The sequence below is a fragment of the Ursus arctos genome, unplaced genomic scaffold (genome assembly GCF_023065955.2).
Source record: "Ursus arctos isolate Adak ecotype North America unplaced genomic scaffold, UrsArc2.0 scaffold_27, whole genome shotgun sequence".
Classification (NCBI taxonomy): Eukaryota; Metazoa; Chordata; class Mammalia; order Carnivora; family Ursidae; genus Ursus; species Ursus arctos.
Window position 1 is genome coordinate 20,182,026 of NW_026622952.1, and position 23,563 is coordinate 20,205,588.

The 23,563-nt window shown below is 42.7% G+C and overlaps 1 protein-coding gene across 4 annotated transcripts in view; it reads right to left on the reverse strand.

The window, feature by feature from the left end:
* Positions 1-11,246: 11,246 nt before the first annotated feature.
* TRMT9B (tRNA methyltransferase 9B (putative)) overlaps positions 11,247-23,563 on the reverse strand; it is a 56,992-nt gene continuing 44,675 nt past the window's right edge. For all 4 annotated transcript variants that reach the window (XM_057303358.1, XM_048226238.2, XM_048226239.2 and 1 more), the window contains 2 exons: positions 19,144-19,317; positions 11,247-13,936 (listed from right to left, as the gene is read on the reverse strand). In XM_057303358.1, coding sequence (XP_057159341.1) covers positions 12,903-13,936; positions 19,144-19,317 — 1,208 coding nt within the window. In that variant the 3' untranslated portion in view covers positions 11,247-12,902. The remainder of the gene's footprint in view (positions 13,937-19,143; positions 19,318-23,563) is intronic.

A 23,563-nucleotide genomic window follows, 5' to 3' on the forward strand; every position in this document is an offset into this window, starting at 1 on the left:
ATAGGGAGGAAATAGTAAGTCCAGAGCTGAGGGAACAAAGGAAGCTAAGTAAGGTAATTGGGCCAGTGCTGTAGGTCCTGGAAGGCCACTATCAATTTTCTTCTTATGACTCCCATGCCAGAGCAGCCATGCTATCTATCATTTTGGGACTACTCTGCCATTTGGCTCTCCCCACGTGCACAGCCCCTTTCAATGGCCCAGGCCAGGCAGATGCCACAGGAGTGGATGTGGAAGTTAGGGGGTTGGGTGGGGAGGTGGACTCCACGCTGGGTGGTGGGGCATAGGCTTCAAGGGAAGCCCGGGAGTCCTCCCACTGAGTCACCCTTTCGGTCCTGTGTTCTTCTCCTGCAGTTATCTTTACCAAATTCCACCTGTCATATTTTTAAGCTGTTCATCCCGTCCACATTTCAACAGTTGATAGCCTGAGGTATTCCAGTGCAACATTAGCAGCTGAAGACCCACAGTGATTTCAGTCTTTTAGTGCCTCTAAACATATTTAATATTCCCAAAAGAATGGCCTTCTTTTTTCCTCCAGAGATAAATACTATCTACTTTCAGTCAAGTACACATCTTTCCGGGTTGTCACTCAACTGTTTCTGCCTCTGGAATGCTGTGTGTGTTGGAAGAGGTAACAATTAGCTTTGACAGCCTTCTGTTTGTTGTCTGTGCAGGAGCAGGTTGGTCTGAATCACTCCCTGGTTAGCAACTTGTTAGCTACCAGCTGTTTGGAAGACCCGCTAGTGTCCACGGGGGTGGGGGTGGGGGCTCGCCTGGTTCTGTGGAGACCTGAGCCATTGGCCAGCAGCGGCCTTCCTTCTCCAGAAGAGGGCGAGCGAGTGCCACGCTGACCACAGAGGCCTCCCCAGCAGGGTCTGTCCAAGGCCTTTCAGCCACCAGGCAGGCAGGAGGAAGCATGGGAGCCATGTTCCCCTTTCCTTCTCCAGGCTCTCTAGTCAGATGCTAGTTCATTCTGTCTTAGTTTTGCATGTCTCTTTTCATTTCTAAACCTCCTGTCCCAGCTCCTCCTCGCTGTATCTCCTCTACCTGCCACAGGCTCCTCCCGATCTCTGTCCCCCCACCCACACCTTTGCTGATTTCCAGAATCATCTTTCTGAAGCACCTGCTCGCAAATCTATGAAGGCCCTGGAACATAATAGGTTCAAGTTTACAACCCTCAGCGTGGCATTTGGACCCTTAAAACTCAAACCGCAACCTGCTTCTGCAGTTTTCTCTGCCTTTTACCCCCTGTTACAAAAGCCACCCTTCCACATGGAATGCATAGAACAGGGGGTTTGCGTAGACAGTGCAAGCTGAGGGCCTTCATCCCCCAGCAGTGTGACTTTGGCAAGGAGTCTGACCTCTTTGGGCCCTACTTTCTACACTTATACCTGGGGCCCAGGAATACCTTCCCCTTAGGCTGGAGTAACAAGTAAACGACGCTGTAAATGTGAAGTTCTTCCCATGCAGCACCCACAAGACAAATTTTTTTTTTTTTTAAGATTTTATTTATTTATTCGACAGAGATAGAGACAGCCAGCGGGAGAGGGAACACAAGCAGGGGGAGTGGGAGAGGAAGAAGCAGGCTCACAGCGGAGGAGCCTGATGTGGGGCTCGATCCCATAACGCCGGGATCCCTCCCTGAGCCGAAGGCAGACGCTTAACCGCTGTGCCACCCAGGCGCCCCCCACAAGACAAATGTTGTTATTGTCGATCATCTGTTTACGCTGAGCTTCCCTTCCTCTTTGCCATTGTCCAAATTCCCTGACCTCTTTACCTCTCGACATTCCACCCTCTAAAGTCCTGCCTCCCTTCTGCCAACCCTCCTCTCCCTCAGGGCCCCATGGTCTCTGTAACTTCCTTTACATCAACTTGCTTCCTTGTGCCCAGAGCCGGGCAACAATCAACTCTTCTCCTGAGCACATCCTACCCAGCCGGCACTCTGCTAGGCACTGTAGGGTCCTGCAGCGAGAGGGGCAGAACAGGTCCTGGCCCTTGGGATATGTGTAGTCCGGTAGACAAAGGAAATGCTAAGGAAATAAATGTGTGCGATGAATTTCAAAAGGAAGACCGCACGTGGCTCTGGGACCATAACTTCTATCTGGTCCGGGTTAGGGCAGGGGCACCAAAGGCCCATCTCGGAGATATGCATTTAAGCTGAGGTGGAACCATGATTAAATTGGGCCAAATGGAGAGTGGAAGAATATCCCAGAAAGAGAGAACTCTGCACATCTCTTCTACTCACTTTTAAGTCTACAGGACCAGGGACTGTATCTTATTCCCATAAAATCTCCAACAGTACCTAGAAAACCCGTTGCCCAGAGGACTTGTTCAAAGGTTATTGAACACAAAATACAAAGGAATGAAGAGTTTTAAAATCACCATCTTTAGAATGATGGAAAAACAAGTGCTTTCTGTTCCCATTGTTTCAGTACCTTTCTTGGGCTGGTTCTTTTAAATCAGTTACCAATATTACAGTAATAAAAAAAAAAAAGACCAAAAAAAAAAAAAGAGAGAGAGAGAGAGAGAGACCTAGATCACCTGCTTTTGAGGGCTGGGGCCTCACGAGATGGTACGGAGTTTCTTCAGGATAGCTGTGCAACGCACCTGGGAGCGAGACAGTGCCACCTGTGTGCGAGCGTGCAAGTCACTTCAGCTCACACACAGAACTCCTCCCTTCAGTAGACTGTGGGATTGGATCAGGACACCCTAACAATCAACTTCGCTTAGAATCTTCTTGTTACGTTGAAATTTGGGGGTCCAACTACATTTCTTTTGATGAGAAATTTTCATTGCCTCTGATGTGGATGACCACGGACAGCTCATCGCCTTACCTCTGTCCAGGATGGGCACCCGGGTCCCCATACAAGGTCTATGGAAGAGACCCACCATACAGTATGAAAGTGGCAGCTCCACCCACTTTGAGCCAAGCCTGGCCATAGGAATCTTTGCCAAGGTCCCCAAACCTGGGGCCAGTGCTCAGGCTTGTGGGACACATGTGGCTATCCCCAGTCATGTTCCTTCCCCTCCCAGGGGAAGCGCTAGGGGCCCAGCTCATGGCCCCACCTGGCTCCCCCGAGTGGGGCTGCTCCAGCCTTCCTCTCAACACAGCATCTCCACTGATAAACCCTTGGGGGGGGGGGGGTCTGGCCTCTTAAATGCATGGATGGGGTTGACTTCATGGCCTTGTTCTCTGTAGCAAGAGAGCTCTGAACACGGAGGTCTGACTGCCCTCATTTTTCAGGGGTGGCTGGCAAGTGGGAAGGAAGGGATTTCCCTTTGTATCTCAAAATAGCATGCCCCTCATTTTACACTTAGCCAAATACTGTGGCCCCTTTCTTTTCAAGAGAAAGAAAAAGCTAGTAACTGATGGTTAAATACTGGTCACTGGTGATTTCATTTTAACCCTTGATCAGTTAAGGCTGAGAACCAGGCACACATCATCGGTTTCATCTGTACTCAAATACAGTGGTCCCCTAGCCGGCGGTTTCAGTTACTTGCGGTCAGCCTCGGGCGGAAGCAGGGGCTGCTTCTTCCGATCCTCACGCTGCGTCACAAAACCTACGTCATTAACCTCGCTTCAGTTCATCAAGATGGCGTCGTACCAACTCGCATCGTCGCAAGAAGGGTGAGTACAGTATTTTGATAAATAGATTTTGAGAGAGAGACCACTTGCATAGAACTTTTATGACAGTACATTGATATAGTTGTTCTATTTATTGTTGTGAATCTCTTACTGTGTCTAATGTAGAAATTAAACTTTATCACAGGTATGCACGTATAGGAAGAAACATAATATATAGAGGGTTCGGTACTATCCACGGTTTCAGTCATCCACCAAGGGTCTCAGAACATATTCCGGGCAGATAAGGGGGGACTATAGTAAAAATCTTTACACCTGGGAGTCTTAGAGGCCCGTGAGAGAAGGGACTTGACCTACACGATCTAAGAGGAGAGGTTATCTTGGCAGAAGACAAAATAAAGTCGAGACATGTCCCTCTGTAGCAGGCTGATCCCCGGAACTGAATTCCATCAGCCAGAGCCAGACTCTTCCTCCCCAGAATGCTGAAGGCAGGCTGGGAGTCAGTGGGGGTGGGGGTGGGGCGGGAGGAGGGGAGAGCTCCTTTATTCCTATTTGCAGCAGGCCTTTTAAAGTGCCAAATACGACTTTGTTCCTGGAGCTCGGGGCAGGGGCTGACGTGGAGAACAATAATACCAGGCAGAAATGTGGCTGGAGCTGGAAAGGTCTTAGTCAACAACCCCAGCCCTGCCCTTTTTTTTTCTTTAATTGGAGAGACGTAAGGGAAAAAATTGTGGATGATTTAGGAAGGTGTTATTTATTTATTTGGGGGGGGGGCCCAAAGCGGGGCTCATTCTCACGACCCCAAGATCATGACCTGAGGCGAAATCAAGAGTAGAACGCTTAACCCACTGAGCCATCCAGGCACCCTGGGAAGGTTTTTAATTGCTAAAGGTGAATATGGCGAGTAGTGCCATGAAATACCCCGAATGGAAAGAGCTATAGATGGTGAACAAGAAGCAGTGAGTTCAGGCAATTCTGAAAATGGGACCCGGGCTGGGAGCTGTTGCATGAAAAGATCTGGAAGGAAGTAGACTAACACAGGAATGCAAACAGTGCAGCGCCTTGGGGGACTGTCCGTCTGCTTCTTGGCTTGGGCAAATCCCTCCTTCCTAGAGTCAGTGACAAGGAAGGTCCTGGCAAATATCTGGCAGTTTCCCCCGGCTGAGGCTGCCCAGCGCTACAGCTTCATGGGGACTGTTTTCTAGGCCTTGTCTCTGGGGAGAGAGGCACACAGGAAAAGGCAGGTACATGAACTTGGCGATTTCCTTCCGAGCCAACCATGGAGAAAACTGTAAAATCGGCTAGCAGATCGGTTAAGGATATAGCTCTTCGTCTGAATCTATGCTTAGATATTTCAAAAAATAGCAGATGAGCACAAAGATGGAAGGAGTGATGGTTTCTAAGGATGAGTAATTGGCAATGTTCTAAAACAGAGATTTCTGCTGAAGAGTACAAGGCCCACCCGCCCGAGGCTTCATTGATTTTTGGCCGAATGATTGGTGCGGAGAGTATTTTGTTATCTGTACTTTTCATGTTTGCCTCCCGAGCAGCCACCACGAGGAGCAGATGGACGCTCCGAGATGTGCTAGCTCCTTCCATCAGGAGAATGGGAGGTGGTCAGGGTGGCGCCAGGCCCGGACACCATCTGCTGCGCGAACGCACTCCCGCTGAGCTGAACTAGGGCCACAGGAGTGCCAGGCACAGCCCCTCCCCCTTCCCTGCTCCTGTCCCCTCCCAGCCCCTTTCCTTTCCCAGCCCCTGTCCCTTTCCAGCCCCTCTCCCTTCCCAGCCCCTGTCCCCTCCCAGCCCCTGTCCCTTCCCACCCACCTCCCCTCCCACCCACCTCCCCTCCCAGCCCCTGTCCCCTCCCAGCCCCCTCCCTTCCCACACCCTCTCCCTTCACACCCCACTCTGCTAAGGAGCTGACAACCTGCAGATGCAGAGTCAGGAAAGGTGCTTGCGTTCCGAGAACGTGAAAACTGGCGTTCTTTCAATATCAGTACCGTATTTCCACACACACGTTTGGATAGTCTAATACATTTTTATTCACCTTAAAAGATTTTTATTTTAGTCAGTAATATTCTTTTACTTAACCTGTAAAGACAACCTATTATTAAATGCTGAGTTTGGTTTCCTTTAAACAAAGATAATACAATTCGAATACGAATTTGCCCAGTTCGTTTGAAGTATCAGGAGAGGTGGCTGTCTGAACCGATGGAGGTTAAGAACGATATCTGTCCTGTCACACTCAGAGTGGCGATAAAAGATGTAATTTTGTTCATCTAATAACATTTTTTTAAAAAGTACACTTACAATTTAAATAAACTACCTAACATATATCATAGGCATACGAATTACACCATCTTAAAGAAAACGGATTACAAAAAGATCCTCAACACCATTGATTAATGCAAATACAAGATCTTCCGATTAGTACAATAGTCAAGATATTTTACATCCATTTGTGCTTTTAAAACTATTGTTAGCTGCTTCTGGGAAAGGCAGAAGTAACTGTATATACTGTAGCAAACAAGTCGTTGCACTTTTGATACCCATAGACATGTCACCCTCACAAGATACCCATAGACGTGTCACCCTCACAAGATACCCATAGACGTGTCACCCTCACAAGAAGCACAACCGTATTTATCAATTATTTTTCAATTTCCCTGAAACAAAAAACATCTAATGAAATGCATTTCTATGGTAATTGATAGTTTCATGTTTTGACAAGTACATTTAAGAGGGCTACTTTTTCTTGGTCACACATGACAACAAACACTTGATGTCTAGAAATATATATATACTTATACATATTTAAGAGAACATCTAAAGAAAATGGGACAGTTTTCACATCCCTAGTTAAAGTTTCTTAGAAATTCCAGCAGGGTCCACATTAGTGAGCCTTCCCAGTTGCCAGTCCTTCCTAATGAAGTCCCTCTGCGTACGTTAATAGAAAATCTGATGGAAGTGGTATGATTCGCTCATTACAGAAATGCCTGTCATTCAGCCAAATTCCCTGCAAAGTGAGTATAAATAGGAATATAACATTTACAGGGAACTCAGCGTTCAGTTATCCTGGTGACAGATTAACGGTAGTGACCCAGGGTCTTCCCCATGAGGAGAGCATATCCAGAGAAAACCAAATGTTCCATGTGGAGAAAATATGTTGTTCCGTATGGATTTATTAGTAATGAATTGGGTTGAGGTAAGCTTTATTTTTCCCAGCTGTAGTTGATGAAGAGACAAAATATATATATATATTTGCCAAAGGAGGGATCCAGTCTGACCATCAGTTCGCACAGGTGGCCCAGCAGCTGGGTCATATGGGTGGCAGGCTAAGGCTACCCCCACCCGGAGATGGCCATCACAGGAGCCTCATCAGCTGAGGAAGGCCTGCATCGAGGTGGGGACAGAATGTGATGGGATTCTGGTTCCTACGAATGCATCCCATCCTGTGGGACCCGTGGGGAATCAGAAATAGGACAAATCACAGTTAGCAGTTTCTCTGTGATTCGCTGTTAGGTTTCTGTGTGTTTTCCTTGCCACGCGGAATGCTTTCTGTTTGCATTACAATTCCAGTTCTTGGTTGGTGAAAGTTCTTTCAAAATATTCCTGCTCCAGTTTTGTGGACAATTGATATGGAGGTTATGTAGTTAAGCCAGTAATCATAATTTGGGGCCAAAGCCGGGAAAAGAGGAGTGGGGCATTCTTGGTTGGGGCTCTAGGGAAGTCTCTGTAGCGCTCTTCACTCCCATGGTTTTTCCATCTGCTGGATGGGTGTATGATAACGCTTACCTCATATGCCCTTTGAAGTGGCGGAATGAAGCCTGCACCTGCAACCTTTCCTTTGGAGAAGGATTACAGTTATGACATTCGAAATCCAAGTTTATATCTAGGGGAGGTGATAATTGCTTGTCACTATGTAATTTCTAATAAAAGCATTGTTTAAAACAACAGATTGCAGAACAGGGGGAAAAATTGGGTGCAATTGCAGGAGATGGGCCTGAAAAATAATTGCCAATTTATGAAGAGCCTGAATGCCACCCTAGGGGGTTTGCATTTTATTCTGTCGGACGCATTGTTTTCTTAAATATGCTTTTCAGAATGCTTATGCTAGAGGATGTTTATGTGTCGAGGGTGAGCTCAGTTACATTAAGTCCAAACTTGCTTTAGGGTAGGCCTTCAGTAGGCTGATATGCACCGCGATTCTCTAGGAGGGCATTTCGTGTACTACTTCAAGTACAAAGCTGTGGTAGGTATACCACAAAAATGAAACTTCCAGCTTGGCTCCTTCGGGTCAGTTAATTTTAATATTCTGTGTATATTCAACATACCTGATGTTCATTGCCTCATATCCTATGTATCTGGTACAGACCAGGGTTCAGTCAGCAAGGAAAATGAATGAAATCTCTGAATATCCCTCAATTTTCTCACCCATAAGAAGGAAACACAGTAATACAATGTTTAAAGGGTTGAAGAGTTGGAGAGACGTGATCTCTCAGAGCATTTTGTGACAAAGACTATTTTTCTTATTAAAATCAAATTGAAACAGGGTTACAAGTAAAAAAAAAAAGGTGTAAAGGATATAAGGGATTGCTATCTGCTTATTGTGTAACTGTGACGTCTTGGTTAATTTTGCTGAAGTTCATCTGTAAAGGGGATGATCACACGCTGAAAGGCTCTTACAATCTGTCCAGCACCGCAACTGGGTGTATCACATGGTGTTGTGGTTGAGAGCAGAGGCTGGGAGCCAGCCTGCCTGCCTTTGTGGAATACCTGCCAGATGTGGAATACCTTCTGTGTGTGTGATATTCGGCAATTTAGTTCATTTCTTTCTGCCTCGGTTTTCCTGGAAAGCAGTAGGTGTGTTTATATCCCAGAGGGCTGTGATGAGGATTACACATAGAATAATTCTTGTTAGATATTAAGGACAGTTCGCTGCTCTTATTACTTCACATTTTCTACATAATAGCAGGGAAGAGCTCAGGCCTGCCCTGATTCTTCCCCCCTAGGCTGCTGCCACTTGGCCAGTGGTTAGACCCATTTCCTCCACCCTTCCCAAACTGAGCTCCATTTTAGGGAGTACCTTCCCCGACCAAGTCCCACAACTCTTGAGTTAGCCCCTCTGTCCTCCTCCAAACCCGTTTAGTTTTATAAAAAATTCAGCCGTGCTTATTTTTTGTGTGGCTATTAATATACAATTACATTAATGTTCCTAGATGATTTGGGTTTGGGTCAGTGTCTCTCTGGATTATCTCCCATATTTGCCCCTTCGGTTGATGGTCAGTTAAAACATAGAGGAATTCTTTTTTTTTTTTTTAAAGATTTTATTTATTTATTTGACAGAGAGAGACGGCCAGTGAGAGAGGGAACACAAGCAGGAGGAGTGGGAGAGGAAGAGGCAGGCTCCCAGCGGAGGAGCCTGATGTGGGGCTCGATCCCAGAACGCCGGGATCACGCCCTGAGCCGAAGGCAGACGCTTAACCGCTGTGCCACCCAGGCTCCCCAACATAGAGGAATTCTTGACATCTAGAATTTGGAAGCATGTAGAAGGGCAGACTAGCAACAAGAATCCTACACCATCCTGCGTCAGGCAGTGTGGTAAGAGTGGAGGGCCAGACCGACGTGATAACCTGAGACAGTTGTCACACGGTTTGTTAGTTACATGACATGCTGGTGTCACTTCATCACCTTAGTGACAATTTGAAAAAATCGTAATTAGAGCACGTGCATGTTGCCACTGTGATGTTATTTTGATTGCATCCTTTTCCGCGTGTTAATCAGTTTACCCCAAATCATTGGACTGTGTGTCAGCCTTAAATTGGCCAGTGAGGCATCAGTAAGCCAGCAAAGGCTTTTATTTTTTTTAAGATTTATTTATTTATTTGGAGAGAGAGAGAGCGTGCATGAGTGGGGCAGAGGGAGAGAGAATCCTCAAGAAGACTTCCCACTGAGTGTGGAGCCTGAGGAGGGGCTCGATCTCAGGACCCCGAGATCATGACCTGAGCTGAAATCAAGAGCTGAAATCACTTAACTGACTGAACCACCCAGGCACCCCAGCCAGGAAAGGCTTTTAAGGAAGAACCTTCCGGTAATCTCCCAAATACTTCCTGCTACTTCAGATCGTGGGACTCTGCAGGGATACCAGCAAGGAACAGGGAAGACACTGTTTGATCCAGTATTAATAATGGAGTCCAAGTTTTCATAGATCAGCAAAATCTAGAGCTAAACAAGTTAAGGCAGACTGAACACTAATGAGTAAGCTGTGTATGTTTAAACTCGCTTATGATTTGTATTTCCTTTTGAGGACAATCCTAAAGATGAGCAAGATTTTTAAATGATTAAGATGTTTACATTAGCCTGGCTCTTCAACAACATATATATATATATATATATATATATATATATACACACACACACACACACACACATATATATACACACATATATATATAAATTATGTCAACTACATATATATATAAATTATGCCAACTACATTATATAATATATACATTATATATTTTAGATATATAATATATATATAATCTCCAAAGGCAGAAGTTAGAGTTAAGAGTGCTTTTCATGTGAATATACCAAAGAGAGGGTATCAACCACGGAGTGTTCAGTATTCACACACAAACTAATGTCTGGATGCATAGAATTCTTGTGCTCAGCAGATGAAGAGCAAAAGATTGCTTTTCTTGGTGGCTTCTTATTTACAGCCCTGTCAAAATTTTGTGAAAATCTTTCTCAAGAGCCATTCTAGAGAATCCTCATACGTAAAGTAGGGTGTGTGCCTAGGAGGCCACTCACACAGGTTAGGGCACAGCTGTTTTGGTGCATGGAGTTCCACGTCAGTGGTACCCTCCCACCAGAAAGAAATGACTTCAAGCAAATCTCTAGCCGCAAGTTTGGCATTAAACATACATGTGACAACAAGCTTCAAGGAGAAGAAAAACCCACCATCAAGACTTAACTGTAAGAACTTCTCCAATTCAGAGAATATTTTCTTTCTACCAAGAAAACCACTTATACCCGTGTTTAATGTCCTAACTTAAGAAATGGAACCCTATGATCCAACGATTGCCCAACTAGGTATTTACCCAAAGGATACAAAAATACAGATTCGAAGGGATACATTCACCCTGATGTTTATAGCAGCATTATCAACAATAACCAAACTATGGAGAGAACCCAAGTGCCCATTGACCTATGAATGGATAAAGAACATGTAGTATATATACACAATGGAATATTACTCAGCCATCAAAAAGAATGAAATCTTGCCATTTGCAATGACGTGAGTGGAACTAGAGTGTATTATGCTAAGTGAAATAAGTCAGACAAAGACCAATACCATAGGATCTCACTCATATGTGGAATTTAAGAAAGAAAACAGATGAACATATGGGAAGGGGGGGAAAAGGAGAGGAAAACAAACCTAAAAGACTCTTAATTGATAGAGAACAGACTGAGGGTTGATGGAGGGAGGTGGGTGGGGGGATGGGCTAGATGGGTGATGGGTATTAAGGAGGGCACTTGTTATGATGAGCACTGGGTGTTGTATGTAAGTAATGAATCCCTGGATCCTACTCCTGAAACCGATATTGTATGTTAGTTAACTGTATGTTAACTAACTAAAATATAAAACAAAGAAATGGAAGACACTAAATTAATCTTTAATTTATATTCCACTTCTAGGTCTGTTTTCATTGTCCCTCTAATGCAAACTGTGCACTGAACACTACACATCCTCTGTCTCATATATTGTCCACCAGAGAGTCTCACCAACCAAAAAGGTGATGATGGGATCTCATTGTGAAGCCAAAAGAGATATACACATCAGTCATTTAGTATTAAAATATTATCCTTTAGGTTTTAGTATTAAAGTATTTAAGTATTAATTATTAAGTATTAAAAATAATCCTTTAGTTTTCTCTGAAAATAGTAGCCTTGTTTTAAGATAGAGCACAATCGCTGAAGGGGAAAAGAACCCAAAACAAATGAAATCTTACACAAAACAAGAATTGGATTTTTGTGCAGGATTACAGTGGTCCCTAAATTAGAAAGACTTCTGTCAAATGTCGATTCCTAATTATATCTGTCTCCTGATCCATGACATAGATTTAAACAGACCCGTGTGTACTCGGAACAGATGCAGTGACCATACAACACCCAGTCTATTCGTTTGTCTACAAAGTGGCAGAAATTCAACCTTGAAATAACAGGACTTAATTCTGTCTAAATCCCTAATATAACTAATAAAATGTCGCTTTCGATAAGATAAATGCCCAGATTTTTTTTAAAAAACAGTGCAACAACAGATCCTCTATCAAGGACAAATATCTTGCCGCTTACTGGTGTATTTATAACGAAGCCAAAATAAAACGGTGCTTCAACCAGAGTCTCATTTCCTAAACACCCCTTCAGTTCATAAGAAAAGTCTCATTCTAGATGAAAGCTCATTAGTCAGTCTTGGTCTTATCTTAACCAGATGGTCCTGCTTTGAATGAGGTCATGAAAATATCACCTGGGTACTGGCTACTGCGTCTAGTACCCACACCTACCACTCTTTACGTGCTCACGGTGCCTTTAACACCCCCCCCCCCCACGCAACATTTGAAAACCTTGTTATTCATGTATTTGGAAGCAACTCTGCTTATCATTCAGAAAAGTCCTTGTAATACTTCTTGTCCCTCTCTACCATCTCTCATTTTTCAAAAGACTTGAAGTAAGAACAAGGCCTCGGGAACAAGTTAATGCATTGCGTGATTCAGCTTACATAGGTGCAGTGGAACTGTTTACCTGTGAGTTTGCATACAGATCTAAAGTGTAACCTGAGAAGCAGAACTCATCCCCCCTTCATTATAAAAATAAAAACAGAATCTTGTATGGAATTGTCAAATCACTATGTTGTACACCTGAAACTCATATAACATCGTATGTTGACTCTACTTCAATAGTAATAAAAAAAAGTCAACACCCAGAATCTGTTAAAATCAGCATCTAATACTGACAAATGATATACATGTATCCTCATAATAATTTCACCTTGCAGGGAAAAGAAGATCCCAACCGTACTGAAGTTTATTTCCTATTGCTCCTTCAGTTCTCTTCTAGTAATAATTTATGAATACCCTTTGTCAAATGCTTTACGTGCCAGGCTCTGTGTTCACCCAAAGATTTAAAAGATGACCAACTCATCATCTCTACAAACCAAAGCATAAATGGATTAAAAATAATAAAATGGGACGCAAATTCAGGTAACCATACCAAACCTATGGTTCACCTTTTGGAGGAATTGTCTAAAACGCTCCAGTCAGTCCCAATTGTCCTTTTTCTCGGCAATGATACACCAGTTGCCGTGATCATTCCCAGAGCTCAGAACGTGCAGCTCTGCCACGTGCTCCTTCAGCAGGCCGTAGAGCTCACCTTCTCGAAACACATGGTAGTAGCGCATAAAGGCTCTGGAATCCAAAATGTTGGGCTGTTGTTCTTCGACAGAGATTGTCTCCTCCGGGTTGGAATCTGTGGAGTCAAGTGCAGAAATCCTTCTCAGGATTTTACTAGCAGAAGGGTGACCTCCTTCCACATCACCCGCATTCACGCAATTCTCACTAGCGTTGGCGCCTTCCAGAAAATTCCCATCTCCATTTCTCCTCACTTCTCCTTGTTGGTCCTCATGTAGATGTTTCATTGCGGCTGGTGCTCTCGGCCACTCCAGTTGTTTTTGAGATGTCTCCACAAACACGTCTTCATCTAAATATTGCTCTCTTGTTGAAAACGGTTCGTGGTGACCTAAGTCTAAGCTGGAGTGTCTGGAAGGCTGGATGCATATAGTATTATTGGCCCAACCTTCTGTATTTTTCAAGGGTCTCACCCTCTCAGTTTGCTTCCTCAGAGTGGACTCGTCCAAAGACCTAGAGAAAAACCAGGAGCGAAAAGATTTTCCTAACGTGTTATAGAATCCATTTTCTTCCTCCCCGTCCTTAGAAATAGCTGCACAGCATGTCCCAGCCATCAGCGGCTCACAGTCCATGCTGTGGGACCGTTTTGAATGACACTGCTCTTTAAAACAAACAGAACAGCTACAGACAGAGCAAGGAGGAGGGTAGGGATGGCTTCTTTCTGGATGTGCACATGGCTTCTTTCTCCCAGGCTGGCTGGAGTCTGAGAAAAGCCGGGAGCACAAGGCCCTGTTCCACGGAACGAGCACATCTTGCTTCTCAAAGTGCCGGTTCTTTTGTTCCATGGCCCACACATAAATCATCAGCTGGCCTCCGGGAACTAAGACCCTGGCCATTTCTTTTATTGCTCTGATTCTTCTTTGTTTTGTAGAAAAATGATGTATGACTGAAAAAGAAACTAGATCTCAGTATATATGCACAGATGTAAACTGATGCATTCAGATGCTAATATTTTCCGTATAATGATGCAGTTTCAACATGCAATAAAACCTCCTTATTTCCTACAGGGCAGGACAGATGGTGGGAACAGCACAGCCTTGCTTTAGGGGGGACATAATTTTTATCTCTGGCTCCTGTACTTTTTAGACAATTTGGGGCAATTATTCTATGGATTTCAGGTTTCTTCACCTATAATAAGACGCTTAAATAGTGTGTCCATTCCAAATCCTCCTAGTTCCCAAATCCTATGAAATTTGTTAACTAGAAGGACGATCGATGTGAATTAATGAAATTTTCATGGGAGCAGTGTGTTAGGTAAGTATTCCCTAGTAGAACTATGAAATAATTCCTTGCTTTAAAGAACGATTGGTACTTCTAAAGCACCAAAAGGTTAACACCACTAATCAATGTTAATAAAATAAATAAAGCAAAGAGAAGTGGAGAATGTTAAAGATTGCTTTCTATTTAGATAATGCAAAGATAAGCCAGCCAAGCACAAGTCCAAATAATTGCTTATAATTTTAAAAAATTAATATAAAGTGGTTGTGTATGTATTTTTAAAAAATCAACATATAAGTCATTGTTTTACTTACAATCCCTGCAAAGTTAAAGTGAGATTCAAGTAGGACTGCCTTTATCCAGCCTTAAGTGTATTTGTTATTAGGCATATTTTAATCAAACAATATGTGGAAAGTACCAGTCTACTCGTTCCGAGAGGAGTTTGATCACAGTACTATGTCAAGAGGAACAATCAGATCGTTTTCCACAGACAGGGGTATGGCCCACCCCATGCCTCAGGCAGGAAATTGGTTCTAAGGGGAGTCTGGACACTACTGCTCAGGTATGAGTAGAAGAGGAGCAATGGAGGGGAGGCTGGGACCATTCCTATAACCCTCACCATAATCCAGCTGGTGGTGGAGGTTTTAAGCAGATAAATCTGTAGTTCACCTGCCACAGACAAATAGCAAATATCTAAAATGAGATTATTAAGGAGATAAAGCTATCAAAGGAAGATCATTCAACAGGCACACAGGGTCTTGTTCCCAATCAGGTTTTCATTCCTATCAGCACACACACCATGGTTTCGCCTATTCCGCCAGGCAGCAGTGTGAGAAGCCAGGGGTATGATGAGGCTAAACTGGGTTTGAAGAACAGGACCCCTGTGTATTTTGTCCTAGGTCTGTCGGTAACTCACCTTGTGATCTTTGACCAATCACTTGACTTTACTAGGCCTCAGACCATTGCCCACTCTCATCCCCACAGAACCCTTTATAATAGTTCATTGGAAAGCTTATATTTCTAGAGACAGAGTCTTGGGCACTAAGCTAAAAGGAGGCACAGAGGTCAGGAGGACAGACACTTAAGATGATGCTAATATTAATAATATCTCCCATGCCTTGCACCTAATTCATGCCAGAACTTCTGTGGGTATAACCTCTAAATATGATCAGTCCTTGTTATCTGCAAGTTCTGTATTTGCAAATTTTGCTACTTGCCAAAATATATTTTAGCCCCCTAAACAGCACTCTGTGTTTTCGTGGTTGTTCGTTGACATGCACATGGTGGCAAAAAACCTCCCAGCATGCGTGTTGCCAGCAGAGATTGAACCAGGTGACCTCTGCTTCCTTGTTTCAGCTTGCCTCCTGTCAACCAGTATCCTTTCGTGGTCCATTCAGTGCCACGTTTTCTGCATTTTGTGCTTTTCATGTGTGATTTCACTGTTTAAAATGATCCCCGAGCATAGCGCTCAAGGGTTCCTAAGCATGACATATCTCTTGGATATGTCTCCAAGAGAAAATAGATGTATTACAGAAGCTTCATTTGGGCTATTGGCATGAGCTCAATATTAAATAAGTTTTCTTTAGGGGCACCTGGGTGGCTTAGTCACACCCCCCCCAACTCACTCTCTGAAAAAAAGCCCCAAAAAACATAAAAATTAAAAAATAAAAAATAAATTTAAAAAATAAGTTGTCTTTAAGCAGAGACCCATGTAAAACAAGGCTGTGTATTAATCAGTTGACAAAAATGCTGCATCCAGAGGCTCACAGGAACCTAGTCCTGTAGTTCCCCTGGGAGCAGTGGCTCTGTCCTCACTAATTAAGTGTTCACAGAGGCTTAATAGAATATAATTACTGTGAATAATGAGAGTTGACTATGTTCCTTTTGGGGGCCCAAAAAGAAAAAAAGCATTAAAATTGGACTACTTTAATATAACCATCTCTTTTTAGCAGATTCATAAGTCTTCAACATTTCAGGATTCTGGGTGGAAAGTCTTTATATGTATTTGTTAAACATTTGTTATGTGATGATTCATTTTTAATAGTATAATATCACCCAGGAAATATCTGAATCTTTTATATTACTGGGTTTTAAACAGGTTTGTTTGATTTATTTATTTATTTATTTGAGAGAGAGAGAACACTAGCAGGGGAAAGGAAGAGGGATAGGCGGACTCCCCACTGAGGAGGGAGCCCACCATGGGGTTCGATCCCAGGACCCCAAGGTCATGACCTGAGCCAAAGTCAGACTCCTAACCAACTGAGCCACTCAGGTGCCCCTATACTGTTTTATGTTTATATTTAACATGTAATACAAATAACCTTTAGGCCAATTTTTTTGGGAAAAGTTTACAAGTGAAGATTTCTTCATTATATAAAAAATGTATTATATACACATATATATACACACATATATATACATATATGTATACATATATGTTCTATTTTAAAACATTATAAATGTAGCCAAAAATGGGATGTGAAGATACAGTTACATGAATTATTAATGTCAGGAAACTATATTGAATCTTTAAAGGATAAAAAAAAAATCCCCTTTTGTTTAAAAATCATAATCACAACTTAAAGGCAAAAATAGTAAAATATAGGGATCCTATAGCAATGTGTTCCTGCTGAGACCCCAGAAAATAGGGAGGTTGAATTCAATTACTGGATTCTAGACCTAGATGGGTAGTTCTGCAAGATTATCTTTAAAGTCCTGTTACATCTTGATATTTTATGATATGCTGTTATGTAACTTTTCCAGTACAGGTCTCCTCTCTCTATCTAAAAGTATTCAGAATCCAAAGGTTCAGCATAGAGCAGAGCATTCCAACCTCAGCACTCCTGACATTTCGGGCTAGATAATTCTCTGTTGTAGGGGAACACCCACTAGATGACAGTAGGTTGTACATACACACATCCAGTTGAACTAGCCGAAAATGTCTCCAGACATTGACAAGTGTCCTCTAAGGCTGGCAGGGGCAACATAACCCCATGTTGAGAACTGCTGACGTAAAGAGTTGATTGGCACTGCTTCAATATATTGGTAAATTGTCATAGAATTGTCAAGCTATTCTAAAAGTAAGTGGAAAGAGTGTTTCTTTTTCCAATCAGCCAGTAAAACATAATGTATCATTAGGTGTGATGCTTACCTTTCAAATCATTATTATTAAGAGACATGGAAAAGCAAAACATATATATTTCTTCGTGTGAAGATTAGCAAAAAGTGCCAACATACAGAATTCTAAACAGGGAAGTAAATATATGTGGACATAAGAGAGCCAGACAATCAAAAATTTTTCATGATACGGTTCTAAATGTGAGGCCTAGCTGAAAATGACCACGTCACATTAACTTATAGTTACAGTTCCTAAAAATACATGGTGTGTTTCTGCCTAAGGAAGCATTTTTCTTCAGAGGATGGCAACCAAGTGTGTTCCACTTCTTCTGTGGACAAGCGTGAGACCTCTGTCGAAAGCAGAGAAGGACTTAACCATGTACACATGCGAGCATTTCCCAGGCTCAGGAAAGCCAGGCAGTATCCCCCTGCCCACACCGGTGCCTCAGAGGCACAGCCTGGACGTGGGGAGCCTTGCAGACCTGAAAACTAATGTCAACGAACAAAAAGAGCAAAGAATACACTTCTCTGACCTCTCCACGAATTCTCATGCTTTAGGTGGAATAACCAACCCCGAAACTTTCCTTTCACTCAGGATTCAAAGCATTGTAATGCATTGCTTCGTGTAACAGGAATCCCTCCTCTTCCTGGTTAGGCTCCAAATGGACTTAACAGTTTCAACTGCAAGTAATAGGCCCGTGGTAGAGCAGGTTTCCGTGGCAACCGTCTCCTGCCAGTCCTAAGGACTTTCAGGCCTGGGACATCCAGGCCTGCATCCCCTCGCTAAGCAGAGATAGAGTCCTCATCTAAGGTCAAATAGATCGAGTCCTCATTTCTTTAAGGAAAGACCAGTCTTACTCTGTATTTTTATCTGACAATCAGTTTTTTTATCCAGTTTTATGTAGGATCCCCTTGCTTTGATGAAGCTCATTAGAGTCGAATAGATTTTTAGGCCTATTGGAGCAAATGATTTGCTTTGCAAAAGATTTTCCTCTTTGCCAAAGAAATTGCTGCAAGTTTCCCTAGCATCCTTAAATATGACTCACGTACTAGGTTTCAGGTGTATTACGTGCCTTGAGTAAGATGAGACTTACCTGTGTATATTTCAGGCATGAAATATTTTTTGTGGTTTCTTTTCATTTGTGACCTGTGTGTTTGTATGGGCACACTTGTTAGGAAAATAGGAACATACTCCCTAGACTTCTGAACAATCTCTGGCATTAAGAGAGCTGAGTGGCATTATAAAAACAATGCAGTCCGGGACAGGGGAGGCCACCTTCCCTGGTGCCTTGTGAGTGGTGGGTGCATGACGCATCCTGCTAGGTGACATTCAGCACATTAGTTTTATAATGTTCTAATAAAGGACATACTCGTGACCTAAAGTAGGTAATATGACTTCTGAAGTTCTACTTCATGTTGGAAAAATCTGACTTCATTTCAATATAACAAAGTACAAAATATTTGAATGAGCAAAATTCCCCAACTGCTTTCTTACTCATCAGTAAAAGAAATCAGAATGAGTCATCAGAGAGAATACAATACCAGTTTGAAGGCTTGACTAGTTAATACAATCCCATGTACCACCATTAAGTACCTTTGAGATTAGTCCAAAAATCCAGTTGAAATATTTTTAAAAATTAGATCACGTGAATCACACAGACACTTCTACAAAGAATGCATGTTGAGTTGCGAGAAGGGCCTCCACCAGGTAATGTCCTTCTCACGGTGAGGAGGGAACGTGTGACTGGGCTGCCTTACCTCCTATGGAGATGATGGCATCCAAGCCTTGATCCCTGAAGGGGAGATGAAGGTTGTCACATACCATGACTTCGCATCCTCTACTCCGGGCAATCTCTACCAATGGCCCACAGTAGTCACAGCCCAGGGTGTACACCTGGCTGTTCACTTTAAGATACTTTCCAGTCCCACAACCTGTAAAAGAAAAACCTGCGTGACGTGCCGTCCTTTGTGGGAAGTGTTCTCTTACAACAAGTGATGGAAATAACTTCCTATTAATGAACTGAGACCGACGAGAGCATGGCATGAAGGTATTCCCAAAAGCCAAGGAAAAACCTTCAGAGGTCCCTTACAGATTTTCATTTATACTAGAAGAGGGAGAGGAATGGGGAAAAAGAAACGATATTTATCGAACAATTAATGAGGTCATGCCCGTAGGGCTTAGCCCGCTAGCACAACCAAAGACTGTTAGCTGGCTCACAGCAGGGAAGGAGAGTTTCCGAGGACCCCAGGAATGGGGTCCAGTCCTTTACAAAAGCTACGTTCACATACATATTTCATTATGCAAAGGTCTGTATGTGATGGCATTTTTTCTCATATTCTCTGTCCAGACACTCTTACCACTTCCTGGCCGGGTGAAACAAACTGCCCACCAGCTTTCATTGGATATAAATAAAAGAATGTATACAATAAAACATGCTTTTCAAAAATGTTGAATGTGAATGAAAAGGGAATTTCAATATCTTTTTCATCCAATCTATTGTCAGTTCTGGGTTTTAAGTCACCTCTATTGACTCAGTATGCAACTCTTAGAACCACTTTTTTCTTAAATAGACCATTTTTGACATTCATTTTCTGGTGGCAGAGACCCAAAGAATTTGATATTTACACAACCCAAAAATCTAGATCAATCAGATCTGATACTGCACTGAAGAAGGAAGTGATAGGGGTGAGTAGCCATCTTGAAACAAAGTCTTCTAGCATCTGGTACCTATCTAGTATTATATTTGCAAAGACATAGCTAATTCCTTTTCCAGAAATACTTAAAGATATCATTAGAGCTTATATTTGTGTCTACTGGCATTAGCTCTAGATTTTTCTCCCTGAAAAAAAATACCACTATTCGAGAATGTTTAGTTTGCTACTTCTGAAATACGTCACAATGCTCTAATAACTCCCTCTTTATAGGCCATTCAAAATTATATGAGACACTAAAAGCATAATTAAAGTTCACCAATGCCAGCTGAGACCATGGTGAGCCTCTGAATAAAAAATAAGATTTCCAGTGTGATCATTTCAATGTAAATGATTGGGGTCTTAGAAATGTTTTAGATCTCATAGCCACTGTTCCCAAGAATGCTTATGAGAAAGAGCAACCAATATTAGAGAGGAGTTGTTGGGGAAATAGGAATCACAAAGTGTTTTAAAATGGCAGTCCTGAGTATTTCAAAGATGATGGTCATAGTTGAAGAAAAAGAGTCTTGCAAATCCGTTTTTTTTTTTTTATTTTAATTGGCTCAGGGGATACATTTAGAAAAATGGAAAATTACCATAGAGAGGCTACCAAAAACAGGTTTGTGATCGACTGCTCGTTATGGGGGGGTGGGGTGGGGGGAGTGAAACAGGTGAAGGGGATTAAGAGCACACTTAACGTGATGAGCACTGAGCAATGTGGAGAACAGTCGAATCACAACATTGTGCACCCGAAACTAATGTAACACTGTCCATTAATGATGCTGGAATTTAAAAAGTAAAAAAAAAAAAAAAAAAAGAAGAAGAACAGGTTTGTGGACTGTTTCAACTAGAGAGAGGTGTTTAGAGGGTATCCGGCAGTACCAAAACCACTGGGGCCTTTTCAAATCTCAGCATCTCCTGAAAGGCTTCCAGGGCCCGTGGCACCTTTGATTTATCCCATATTCATTTCTTTTTTTTTTTTTTCTTAAGATTTTATTTGTCAGAGAGAGAGAGAGAGAATGAGCGCACAAGCAGGGGGAGGGGCTGGCAGAAGGAGAAGCAAGCTCCCCGCTGAGCAGGGAGCCCAACGAGGGACTCCATCCCAGGACCCTGGGATCCTGACCCAAGCTGAAGGCAGACGCTTAACCCACTGAGCCCCCCCCCCCCGGCATCCCAATCCCATATTCATTTCTGATGGCGTTCAGTTTTTAAGGATAGTGGTGGATCTCCCAAGTAGGATGCCATAATTTATTTTCCAGGTGCATACACTGAGATGCTAGAGAGGGGAAGATATATTATCCTAATGAGGAGATTGGGAATATTGCCAAGCCTGGTGACCCCAGTATCTTAAATGTGCAGGAAGCATATCAGAACATTTTTGATACTGCAGCAAGCTCCAGTACGCAACACTCATGCTGCTTTACAAAATGTCTTTAAAGGATAACCTTTCGTAGGACTGGAGCGAGCTACCAGAAAGTGTCTGCGGGCTTCCATTCCCTCCTTTTTCCACTCTGCACCATTCTCAGAGACGAAGACAGACACTTGCCCCAATTCCACGAAATGTTTTGGCACATGGTGAGCAAGTGTTTGCTAGAAATGACTAATCTGAATGTTCTTCTCAAGTTTGTAGGAACAATGACATTTTTTAAATTAAGAGGTTTTTTTGTTTGTTTTTGGTAAGACCCTTATCTGAAAGAGAAGACTCTATAGACTGTTTATTTCCCATTTTATAGACATTTCTTGAAACCGGAGATGAAGGGATATGTTTTATTCTGTAGGCATGTTCTGTGCCCACCACAAAGCAGAGGCTCTACATTTTCATTGACTCCGTTAAAGAATGGTAAATAGAGAATGACTTAGCAAATCAAATCTGACCACAGAGACTGGGAATAGGTAGATACGGTGATGAGGCAAAGGGAATCTCAATTATTGAAAAGCTCATATTTATTATGTACACAAAAATGGAATTTTCAATACCACTGGGACAGACGGTTGTCTCTGATGTCGGGTAAAAAGGTAACTTCGCTCAAAAAGAATTGGGCTCTGCTCTTTTTCCTGCTTTCTAATCTAAATAGAGCTCTCAAACCCCGGAACACGGTCCCTGACCCGCCTAACGTCCTTAGTGACTAGCGCGTTTTAGGTAACAGCAATGCCATACTGCCCAGATCCTAGCATGTCCTGAGAGACTCCTCCAGATTCTTTTCACTTAGGCTGTACTTCCTGCTCACTTAATTCCTGATACCTGCCCTGAAGACTTAGTTGCCGTCAGGAACCCTTCCCCCACACCTCAGCAAATCAGGTCGACTGCGGAGTAGGGTGAGGTGGTTAATAAAATTTCAGTCAACTGAGAGTTGCCCCCTTCAATACTGAAGACAGCCTAGGAAATTACTGTATGGGCGACTGGAACCCGATGACCTCCAGGTGTTGATTACTTCTGCAAAGTCTGACTAGTAATGAACTATAAATTGCTAATCTAATAGCCAGTCAAGTTGCCAGCATAACAATTGATTTTAGTGAAGCGGAAAACCTGGAAAGAAAAAACATTTCCTTTTGGAGATAGTCGTATTACCCTGCTTTCTTTTCTTCTAATCTCCTTGGGCTTCTTTCTTTTCATTTATTTTTTCTTTAACTTCGCTTTTGTTTTAAAATCTATCCCTTGGGGTGCCTGGGTGGCTTAGTCAGTCGAGCATTTGATTCTTGGTTTCAGCTCAGGTCATGATCTTAGGGTTCTGGGATCGAGCCCCCGCCCCTCACCGTGGGGCTCCACACTGGGCTTAGAGTCTGCTTGGGATTCTCTGTGCTCCTCCCCATGCTCTCAGTGTCTCTCTCTAGACTCTCTCTTTCTTAAAATAAATTAAATTTTAAGAAAAAAAAACCATACCTCTCATTGTGTAATCAAAATAGTACCATTCATTTATTGAGTAGTAAAAAAAAAAAAGCGTAAAAGCACAAAATTTGAAAGACACAAATGGGTAAAAAAAATTTTTTTAAATATACATACTAGATAAAATTATGGAGTTGCACAGGGGCATCTAAAGAATATTGTTTGCACCATACTTTGTAGTAGCCAGACAGAGCAGACAACATGTATCTGGTTATACAGTGCTATTATCAGAGAATGCTATGCAGCTTTTCATAGAAGGCAGCTCTATACGCACAAACATGGGATGAGTTCCACAATATATGAAAAGAAACAAAAGCTAGGTGTATAACAGTTTGTATAACATACCAGCATTTGTGTAATCAAACAAGGAAAATCCACCGTATGGACACATGTGTAAATGCTTATACTTAAATATCTCAAGATTATACAAGAGGCTAATTGCTTCTGGCATGGGTTACTCGGTGCTGCGGGACTGGGGTGGCATAGGTGTCACTGTATACCCTTTGGGCCTTTGTTACTGAGCCATGTAAGCACATCACCTGTCAAAACAATTTTGAGCAATCGGTATTCCTCCTTTTTTGAATTGTTTGTTCTTATCCTTAA